The sequence below is a fragment of the Hippopotamus amphibius genome, chromosome 12 (genome assembly GCF_030028045.1).
Source record: "Hippopotamus amphibius kiboko isolate mHipAmp2 chromosome 12, mHipAmp2.hap2, whole genome shotgun sequence".
Lineage (NCBI taxonomy): Eukaryota > Metazoa > Chordata > Mammalia > Artiodactyla > Hippopotamidae > Hippopotamus > Hippopotamus amphibius.
Genome location: NC_080197.1, coordinates 83,270,121 through 83,281,370, shown reverse-complemented (window position 1 = coordinate 83,281,370; position 11,250 = coordinate 83,270,121). Strand labels below are relative to the sequence as shown.

Here is an 11,250-nt window from a genome sequence, read left to right as displayed (position 1 = left end):
CCTCCTAGTAATTCTGCAAACTAGTACCCCGTGGAAGAAAACTCCTGTTTGCTGACCTTACTCTCTCTTCCTTGTTCCTCCTTTCCAGATGCGTCCTCCCCTGAGGAAGAATACAAGGTGGCCTGCCTGCTCTTGATCTTCCTTGCCGTTTCCCTCCCCCTCCTCGCCACGGACCCTGCTTCCTTCTATAGCATTGAGAAGGATGGTAAGTCAGGAGTAGCTCTGAGGGACCAGTGCACTTTAGGTCAGTGTCCTGGGGTCGGGAAATGAGACGGAGGCATTTATCTGGAAAATACCAACTTCTGACTCAGATGTAAAGTTCTGTTTCAAAAAGCACTTGAGAATGAACTAGCCATACTATTCAATTCCAGGGAAATCTCATAGGAATATCCTTCTTCTAATCCTCAAATGCCTCGCAGTCCTTTTAGTGTCAAATAGGGGCGGCCAAGCCTGAAAAAATGAGACGTTACCAGCTGGGGTCGCCTGGGGTGGCTCACTTGCCTTTCCTTTCTCTCCTCCTACCTCAATAATAATCTAGGTTACAGCAACAATATTCACTGCTTGACCAAAGCCATCATCCAGGTGTCTGCTGCCCTCTTCACACTCTATAACAAGAACATTGAAACTCACCTCAAGGAATTTCTGGTGGTGAGTGGGTCTAGGTTATAAGGAATGGATGTTTGCAAAGTCTGGTGGGAAGTGGTTTGACTTAAATCCATAGACAGTTCTTGTTGAGCAGGCCTTGGAGTCTAACCTCCCATCCTATTCATTAAGTAGTGAGAGGCCACTTTGTGAAAGGCAGGGGTTTCTTCTAAATTCCCTAACAGCTGGTCTTTCAGCCTCTGCCCAAATACTTGGAGGAGCATTGGACTAAGAATGAGCAAATCTGAGCTCTAGTTTGGGATCTGCCACTAAGAAGTTGTGTGATCTCTGAAGAGCCAAACTTTAGGGGCCTCAGTTTTCCCATTTATTAAACAGAGAGATTAAACTGAATCCATGATTCACTACCTTGGTGTACATTACAATATCTTGAGGAGTTTGTTAAAATACAGATTACTGATCCTTACACCAGACCTACTGAATTAGAATATTCTAGGGTGAGTCCAGGCCTCTGGACTGTTTTTAACAAGGTCTCCAGGAGACCTGATGCACAATGAATTTGGAGAGACACTGAATTCTATAATCTATAAGGCCCTTTTCAACTCTAATACTGATTAAAAAGTCAGACTTTTTTCAGATTCTCAAATTTAATTGTAAGTCAGAATCACCTGGAGAATTTCTGATTCAGTAGATTAGAGGTGGGGCTGGAAATTGTGCATTTCCAACAAGTTCCTGGGTAATGTTGATGCTGCCCATCCTGGGATCTTACTTTGAGGAACACTGGTCTAGATTTCCAGGGACTGGAACTTACAATCAGGCAACTGATTTTACTGTAGGCTATGTCCAATTTGTTTGAAAAAAATTGTTACAATTTTTTTTAGTTGAAGTTTGACTCCCTGTAACTATCACTATTGATCTAAGTTTTGCCTCTGAAAAATCACAGAATAAGTAATCTCTTTCCATTGTTCAAAGAGGCCCCAGAGCTTTCCATTCTAAATACTCCATGGAGGAATCCCATCCATACACTTCTGATGCATGGCCCACTAGCCACTGCCTGCTTGGGCATTCTCAGCAATAGGGAGCTGAGAATGATTCTTTTGCAAAGCATGGTCCTGATTTAAAAACTAGGACCTCGTCTGTCTCCTTTTAGGAGGAAACAGTAGATCACATTCTCTAGGGAGTCACACCCCTGTCCTGAAAAGTACATGTCAGGGACTTGGAAGCTTAGTGAGAGGGTCTCTATTTAAACTGGGACAGCAGGCCACACAGAATGGGCTCTGAGCATCTTAGAGAGAGGATTCACCCCAGATCTTTAAGATGGGGTGAGAAGAGAATCATCCCCACCTCCCATCCTTGTTTGCTAAATACAGATTACCTGGGTCTGGAATGCAATTAGTCACATTTCTTTCTCCCTCTTTGATCTGTTGGGGGCCTGAAGGTGAATGGAGAGGACAGCCATTTGGGAGCTGACAGGAGGAGAATACCAAGAACACTGTGTCTGAATCAGAGGCCCAGCTCTGTCTTTAGTCGGGTGGGGAGTCAGCTGTAAACAGCCTGATGACAGTGGTGTCTGGAGGCCGCCTAGAAAAAGAGATTAATCTCCTGGTATACAGTATTACCTACCTCTGCTGCAGGTGCTTTCTTTGCCCCTTGCAACCTCTCCTCCAGCATCCCCAGCAAACTCCTGTTGTCTGCACTAGCTAGTTTAGAGGCAGTGTGCATCTCTGAAACCTGGGGGATTTGCCACTTTCCCACCCTGAGCCTCCAGGAACATCCCAGCACTTCTTAACTTACTTCCTTGATCTTTTCTTGACTTCCTGTAGCCTGAGGCTGTCCTACTCCGACCTTCATAAATATCTGCTTCCTTACAAATTCTTCCCTTACAGGTAGCTTCTGTCAGCCTCCTGCAGCTGGGCCAGGAGACTGACAAGCTTAAAGCCAGAAATCGGGAATCCATTTCTCTGCTCATGCGCTTGGTATGTATCTGGTGTAAGCTGGTCTTAGAGGGAGGGCCAGAAGGAGGCTCCTCTTTAGGGTCATTGGCTCCAGCCATTGTTATCACCCAAAAGCATCAACTAAGAACTTAATTCTGCCTGAGGAGGTGTTGTCTTCATGTTCTGGCTAACACCCTAGACTTGTCCTGTAATCCCAAGGTAGAGCCTTCGAGGATTTCTCTGCATTTCAGGGTCTTCCCAGCCCCTAGCTGACGGGGCCCCTTTCCCTGCAGTGTTCTTGAGTAGGATCTGGTGGGGCCGCTGTGTCCCTTATCCATAACCACCTGTCCAGTACATGTTTGGTTTTACTTGACCACTTCCTACTGCTGTATTTCTTATCCTTAAGCGCACCATGAAGAAGGTGCTGAGTAGCACCCAGCTGAACTGGGGGAGCGGGATGGGGGCTTAAAGGAGGGAAGGGATTTTAGCTGAAAAGCCGTAAGGCAGGGACCCAGGTGGGCCATGAATCAGACAGCTCCTGCTGTCCCTTCTGTCTTCCCAAGCTGTAGGCTTTCCTCTACTTTGGCAGAAAGTTCTGGGAACTCTGACACAGTTAACTTTTAAAAAATATTTTCCTTGTGACCCTGTTTCCCTCTTTAACATAGTTACTTAGTTTTTTGCTCTCAAGTTTGATTCCCCAAGTTAGTTCTGCACTTAGACGTGGACAGGAGGGGCTCCCGCCCTGGACCCTGGGTTTAAGCAGCCCCTCTCTGGCCTAAGGCAAGAGGACATGCACATCTGGAGTCCATGCCCCACCTTGAAGCCCCCACTAAAGATTTCTAGGGCCTCAGAATTCTCTGCTAAGCAGCTCCAGCCGACTTGTCAGGCTTGTGCTGAGCTTCCTCAAGTCCATCCTACTGAGGCAGACTGTGCTCTAGAGCCCACGGAATATATGGCTGCAGTTTAGATATGCAGACAGGAAGTTTAGGTGTGTGTACAAGTCGCCCAAACTGGGGGCGGGGGGAGAAGGGGGCCCAGGCTGGAGCCGGATTCCCTCTCTTCCCGGTATTCTGGTGCAGAACTCCAAGGGTAAGAATTCTTAATTCAAACCTGTCTTCCATGAAATTGTAAAGGGACACTCAATCCTCTATATCCACAGGTTCTCAGCCATGGATTCAACCAACCGTAGATTGAAAATGTTAAAAAAAAAAATTCTGGAAAGTTCCGTAAAGCAAAACTTCAATTTGCCTACACCAGCAACAATTTACATAGCATTTACATTGTATTTACAACTGTTTACACAGCATTTACATTGTATTAGGTATCATTTCATATAAGTAACTTGGGCATCTATGGATTCTGGTATCTGAATCCCCTGAATTGGTATTACTTAGTCATATGGCATGTGGGCTTCCATTTGTACTCTTGGCCAGGCCCACAAATATTAGGGGTGGGCAGGCTGGGGACTCCCCTCTGGGTCTCCTTCTTTAAATACACAGGCATTGAGTGGTATCTGTGTTTCAGTTTATCCAGCTCTAGGTTGGGCTGATTAAGGATTATGATGGAGAAGAGAAGAAAATGGACATGAGGGTGTGGGGGGTGTGGTGAGGGGTGAGAGGGCAGAGGAGGCAAAGGAGAGCAAAGGGGAGGCAAATGTGGTGCTCTAGATGGAGCACAGTCTTGAGAGCAGCAGGACCTAGGGCAAGTTAATTAACCTTTCTGAGACTGATTCTTTAGCCTTAACAGTGGGCAATTATCCTTATGATAGAGGGGTGAGGATTCATGAGGTAGTATATATAAAAGTGCCTAGTACATAATGGATGCTAAATAAATGTTAGTTCCCTCTCTCTGCTGCTCAGTTTAGTTTCTGGATGATTTAGGCATGCCTGTTCATTTCCTTGGGCAGTTTTCACCTCTGTGACGTTGCAGGTGATTCTGTATTGCCGCTCAGTGCTCTCTTCTCCCTCTGCTTTGCATGTCCGCTCCCCCACTGCCGCCCCAAAGTGTGCGAAGGTTTCTGCCCCTTATGGCATCACAGGCCTGCAGAGTGGCTGGAACAGAGTTTGGACCAGGTGCTTTTTGTAGGAGGGAAGAGACAGAGGGACTAGCTGCTGCAAAGCAATTTAAATGCAAATGTTTCCACAGAGAAATTGGAAATGACTGAAGGGAAGGAGCTGTATTCTGAGTTAAAAGGCTACTTATGTAGCCCCAAATCCTGGCCAGGCACTTCTCTCCCTGGGGTCTTTCTGTCTTGGCTGTCAAGCCTGGGCAGTGCCCACCCCCACTATTGTCAAACAGTTCCTGGTGTGGATGTCATGGGGGAAGGAATGACTCTCTCATAGCATCATGGAATCCTAGATGTCAGAACCAGATCAGATACTGGCAATTAGTCCAGTCCTCACAATTCATAGGCGAGGAAATCGAGGAGAGGGAGGGAAAGATGACATCCAAGGTCCTCCCCCAAAATATATGGGCAGATTTGGGACTAGAACCCATTTCTTGGCCTTCACTCTAGGGCTGTTTCCACTACCATGAATTTCCTCCAGTTAGGAGCCCTGTGATTTTCTGTGCTTCATAGAGCGGAGAATAGAAGTCTTGGGCCAGTGGGTCCTTCTTGAAGCCATCACTCATTTCCCCGTACCCAAGGGTCATATCCTGGAAAGAGATCTTATCTTTCTTCTGGCTTAAGGTTTGAAAGTCTGGTGTAGCAAGAAATTCTTTCTGTCATCTAACCTAAGATCAGAGCTACAGTTTTACGGGCAGATTTCCTTTCCTTCAGCCTGTCTGCTCTTCTGAGGCTGTTGTGTGTATTGTGTGTGCATGGTTTGGGAATTGCAGTATCTTACAAATTTTAAAACTTGAAAGGGCTTCAGGGAGAGAAACGTGTTAGAGTAGAGGTGGTAGATTCTCTTCCCTGGGTGAATTCTCAGGACTTGAAAAAACACCAGACATCTTGGGAAGGCGCATCTGTGTGGCCTGCCGAAGGATATGGGACACGTCTCTTCAGAGTGTTTTCTGGTCCCACAACCTCTTGGGTGAAGAGGGTAGCGAAGGAAAGACACCCTGTTCCTTCCTTAGGGAAGGGGCCCCTCTGGCCCCATGCTAGGCTGTGCTGCTCTTTGCTGATATGCCCCCGCCCCCCTACCCTCAGTCTTACTTACCCCGGCATCTTGATCTCTTTTTCTGCTTGGCTGTGGGGGCTGCAGGGATTACCACAGCACACAGGCTTCTAATTAAACGAATTAATCATGCCTGCTCCTTTATGCAGCATCCTCACTGCTCCCCAAGCACTGTACTCGGGGAGGGAGGGAGACTGAGGCCCAGCACAAGAGAACCCATGTGGATTCCAGGCCCCTCTTTCTTGGCCTGCGGTGGTAATTGTTTCTTTCTCTGCAGAGCTTTGTCATTAGCACTTTTCTCCATCCTCACCTGCATCTGTGCTGCTCACCCACATATGATTTAGCATCCAGAATGGGAGTTTTTCTGTTGCTAGAGAAATGATTCTTCCCTGCTTTCTGAGCCCTTCATACAACGCTGAGGAGGGGCACAGAGGCCATTATAATGGAGCTGAAGAGACCACATTGCTTTTCCTAGAGTGAAGTGAGGGAGGAAGGGGGGAGAGTGCCTTGGGAACCCCGTTCACTTGTAACTCTAAGGGCCCCAGAGGGCCCAGGGAACCGAATGAAGAGGAACAGGGTGTCCCAGAGGTATGTCCTACCGGGGTCCTCATCTCTCTTGGCCCTTTCTCTTCCAGGTGGTGGAGGAGTCCTCCTTCCTGACCCTGGACATGCTGGAGTCCTGTTTCCCATATGTCCTGCTTCGAAATGCCTATCGGGAGGTGTCCCGGGCCTTCCACCTGAACCGAGTGGCAGCCAGTACCCACTGAAGGGCCCCTTAGACCTACCTGAACCCAATCCTCACGGGAAGCTGTGGCTGTTTTCTCAAAGGGTGGGAATGGGGTGGGTCACTAGCGAGAGGATCAGCCAGAGGTGGTGAAGAGGGATGTGGAGAGCAGCCCAGGGCTGAGAAATCATAGAGAAGTGGAGCCAACTGGGGCAGGGGGTGGGGGGAGGACTTTTTTATGGAAAAAAGTTAAGGGATTGGGGCCACATCTATGAATTTTTACAATGAAAAAAATGTGACACACAAGCATGTTTTCTATCTTCTGGGGACTAGAGCTTGAACTCTGACTGGCATGGGTCTCTCCGACCTTCATCACTATTCTAGGATAATGCTGGCGGGCAGAGATGATCAATCATCATATTAAACCATAATGAGCTTATAATCCTCCCACTGGAGCTGCTATTGTCTCCTGCACATTCATTAGGACGATTATCTCCTCTCTTCCTTTTCCAAATGTGTTCAGCAAACGTTCAGCCTGCTCCTATTGCAAAGTAGTAGCAAAGGAACCCCTTTTTTCCTTTGTGGGAGCTCTTTTAGGAGTCATGGGTCTCTTCTTCTGCCTCTAGCTCTGCAGCCTGCAGGGGCAATGAGGAAGTGCTCTTGAAGATTTTCACTGCCCCAACCCCCCCCCCCACCTGCCCTACCACACCTTGTAGGTAACAAGTAAGTTCTCTCATCTGTTTAACTTTAACCCCTCCTGCTTTTCCTTGACATCGCCACAACCCAGAGCAGAGGGTCAGTCTCGAGTAATTCTAGGTCACAGGACAACTAATTGGACCAGTGTCACGTGAGTTTCCATCACATACCATTTGGGGGTATCCTCCCTCCTATTTGGAAGGACTAACTTAACCCAAATCCCCTTGTTATCCTGGGTACAGCTTTTGCTCCAGGCAGGGATTTCTCTTCTAGATCTTAAATTTCATAGACCTCATTAGGTTACAGGCCCTGAGAGTGGGTATACTTGAGGGAGCATAAGCTGTTTCAACTTAGCCCTTTTCTGCACTAATTAGATTTTCAAGTGTCACAAAGCCTGGGGCGTTCAAGATAGCACTAAACTAGGCTCACTTAACTCCGTGGCAGGAAACAGTGGCCCCCATCCATCACTTTTGTGTACCCAGTGCCAGAGAGGACTGAAACAACAGATCATATATGTCACAGGTCTGGAGTGGTTGGAATGGGCAAGTAAAATTAATTGATTAATTAGGGTCATGTCTATACTTTCATGATAAAAGGGAAGCAATTTTTGGTTTTCAGCAAATCCGTCAGAGTTCATTAAAGCTATTTGTTAACTATTTTTAGATATTTGTGTTTGATCCTTATTTCTCAAGACCCAGGCTTAGTCAGTACTTATTAAAATTGGCACCCATAATCAACGCACAGGTTTTTCTTAGCAACAATCGCCTACTTTTTAGGAGAGAAGCATTAGAGGGGCCTGCTTCGTGCATCAGTGAATTGTCCTGTGCTGTGGAAGGGTCGTTATGTTCTAAGGAGTGATTCTGGGTCAGGCCTACCGAGACTGAGGGCAAAGTTGATGAGGAAGAGAGAGCTCAGAAGTATCTGAGCAACTACCCTTACACTCTTATATCTCTGCTGGGATCTTCTTCTTGAGGAGCCTGGAGTTCCTTTTTCCATACGCATGTCGAACCGCTTAAGAGGAGCCTCCCAGAGGACAGCAAGACAAGTTGCTGCAGCGGAATAGAGGGTAGACATAATACCTTTTTTTAAATTAAGATTTTTGTTGAGATAGTTAATCCACATGCACTTGTAAGAAATAATACAGAGTGATCCTGTGTACCTTTACCAGTTTTCCTCAAAGGTAACATCTTGCAAAACTATACTATGCCATTGTAACCAGGATTTTTTTCCATGTTTACATTTTTTTTTATCACAAGTTGCCAACAGTAGTTTGTCAATCCCAATGTCCTAATTTATCCCCCAACCCCCGCCTTGTAACCCAGGATATTGACATTGATACAATCCACTGATCTTATTTAGATTTCTCCAGTTTTACTTATATTTGTTTCACTGCATTTGGTTCTGTACAGCTTTATCATATGTTCAGGCATCTGCCACCATGCTCAAGATACAGGACAGTTTTATCACTACAAGAACCCCTCAGGGACTTCCGTGGTGGCCCAATGGCTAAGAATCTGCCTTCCAAAGCAGGGGACTCGGGTTCGATCCCTGGTCAGGGAACTAAGATCCCACGTGCTGCAGGGTAACTAAGTCTGTCTGCTCTAGAGCCCATGCACCGCAATGAAGAGCCTGCATGCCACACAAAAGATCCCGCTTACCGCAACTAAGACCCAAAGCAGCCAAATAAATAAATAAATATTTTTAAAAAACCCTCATATTGTTCTTTTATAATTATTATTTTTTTAATTTATTTTATTTATTGGCTGTGTTGGGTCTTCATTGCTGCATGGGCTTTCTGTAGTTGCAGAGAGTGGGGGCTACTCTTCATTGCAGTGCGCAGGCTTCTTATTGTGGCTTCTTTTGTTGCAGAGCACAGGCTCTGTAATTGGCTTCAGTAGTTGCAGTGCGTGGGCTCAGTAGCTACGGCTCGCAGGCTCTAGAGCGCAGGCTTAGTAGTTGTGCATGGGCTTAGTTGCTCTGAGGCATATGGTATCTTCCTGGGCCAGGGCTTGAACCCGTGACCCTTGCATTGGCAGGTGGATTCTTAACCACTGCACCATCAGGGACGCCCACTCATATTGTTCTTTTATGTCCCTCCCGCAATCCCCTTCCCCTTCCCTAACCCTGGCAACACAAATCTGTTCTCCTTTTCTAAAATTTTTTCATGTGACATATCTTTTTATTTTATTTTATTTTATTTTATTTTTTGGCACACGGGCTTAGTTGCTTCGCAGCATGTGGGATCTTCCTGGAGCTAGGATCAAACCTGTGACCTCTGCATTGGCAGGCGGACTCTTAACCACTGCGCCACCTAGGAAGCCCACATATCTTTTTATAAACATATAATATCACACACACTTCTCTGCCGCATATACTCTTTCAAAGCGCTCTCACATCCTTAAGACAATTCTGCAAGGTAGCCAGGGAAGGCTTCCCTATTTCAGGCCAGTAAGCAGATTCAGAGATGTTAAATGACTTAATGAAGGTCACATGTTTAGCAGTACATCTGGAACTGGGACCCAAATATGACATTCAGTCCTAGACCTTTTCTACCTGCCCCCACTGCCTCTTCGTCTGGGAAGACTTAGTTGTTAGAATCCAGAGACCCTAGAAAGAGCAAAAATAGGAGAAGGTGAGGACATACGGCTTTTACCACCTGAAACAAAAGGTGAATGTCTAGAGGTGAAGGACAGATGAAGTAACAGGACCCATCGGCATTTTAGGCAGTTTACTTCCTTGGCCAGGAGGGTCTCTGACCTCTTACAGTCTGGGACGCAAGCAACGATGAACTGCTTTTTCCTCTCAGATCCCCAGCTCACTTTATTTAGGCCTAAAAGGAACTGCGGAATGAATATCAAGGAGAAATTCTGACCCCGATTGTTCTGTCTCACAGGCAGAGAGTAGGTTCTAGCCTCAGCATTTTCATTAGTGCAGTGTTTTCATTAAAATCTCCATTAACTTGTTTGCAGCAATAAGATAGAATTATCCCTCCCACCAGACCTGGGGCGGGATGCTTGCAGAGGAGCTCCTGTTCCTTTGGGCAGTAAAAACAGAGCTTCCCCCACTAGCTGTCCAGTCCAGTGCGTGGGTGAAGGCAGCCTTCATGTGCAGGGGGGCCGGGGCAGGGGCCTTGATGAGGGGATCTCACCCTTTGGCACTTTGCCTGGGAGGAAAAGAACAAATGTGATTTGAGCAGGGGCACCCAGAAGGGAAGGAGGTCCCCGCTAGAGACAAGATCTCCCTAACCTTAGCTCCTCTTGCCTAGATCAGCTCTCCTCCAACAAAGTTTGACTTTGAGAAGAAGCTGGCACATGGTTGAAATGCACTCACGCGGTTGGGGGAAGAGTGTTCTTCCAGTCCTCCGCCCCACAGGGCCTCCTGCTCCTTCTAAGTACCTGTCATCAAAGGAGATGAAGATGAATCCCCTCTCAGCCCCCACACCTCAATGAGTTGTCAAGTCCTTTCCCTCCCACCTGAATAGGAAGAAGAAGCAGCAGGCCAGGGTGCAGGTTGAAGAAGTCAGAAGTTAACTTGAGCTGTTTGCAGCTCTGGAGAGATTGAGGAGCAGGCTTTTCTCTTGTCACTTTGGAGGGAGAGGATTGTGAGTCCGCCCCTTTAAATAGCATTCCTGTAGGAGGCAGATCACATCCAGCCTTCACCCGCTGCCAAAGCATCGTTTTTTTTGGTCTCTATCAAACTCAAAGCTTGTTGGAAGGGATTGTGGGGTTAGGGGAGTGAGGAGGCAGGGGCTCCAAGGGGCAGAGTCAGTCTGGAAGCTGAAAAAGAAAGGGATGAGGTTCGGCAGAAGGAGCTTGGGAAAGCTGGGGGTGGGGGACAAGGGGGAAAGACAGGAAGAGAAGAACTGTGGTCTTCTGAGCCTATGAATGGAGCAGACATACCTTGTTCTTATCTCTCTAGAGGTAGACTAAGACAGAAATCGGATTGGATTGAAACAAGAGGGATGAGGTTGAGGTTAAATGCTAGGACTGGTGATAAAGAAAGAGAAAGAGAGCTACAGAAAAGAAAAAGCACTAGAAAAAGGTTGGGAGACTTGGCTCTGGCTTTGTTATTTACTCTCTGTGGGACCACATAATTTTTCTGGGCTTAGTTTTCCCATTTGTTAAATGAATGGGGTTAGACTAGATGGACTTTAAAGTATCTTTCATGAATAATGTGT

At 46.7% G+C, this 11,250-nt stretch overlaps 1 protein-coding gene across 1 annotated transcript in view; it reads left to right on the top strand.

Moving 5' to 3' along the window:
- The window catches only part of NCKAP1L (NCK associated protein 1 like), a 41,179-nt gene extending 34,496 nt beyond the window's left edge, over nucleotides 1-6,683 (top strand). The window contains exons 28-31 of the mRNA XM_057703937.1: nucleotides 89-205; nucleotides 539-648; nucleotides 2,487-2,576; nucleotides 6,289-6,683. Coding sequence (XP_057559920.1) covers nucleotides 89-205; nucleotides 539-648; nucleotides 2,487-2,576; nucleotides 6,289-6,420 — 449 coding nt within the window. The 3' untranslated portion in view covers nucleotides 6,421-6,683. The remainder of the gene's footprint in view (nucleotides 1-88; nucleotides 206-538; nucleotides 649-2,486; nucleotides 2,577-6,288) is intronic.
- Nucleotides 6,684-11,250: the final 4,567 nt, after the last annotated feature.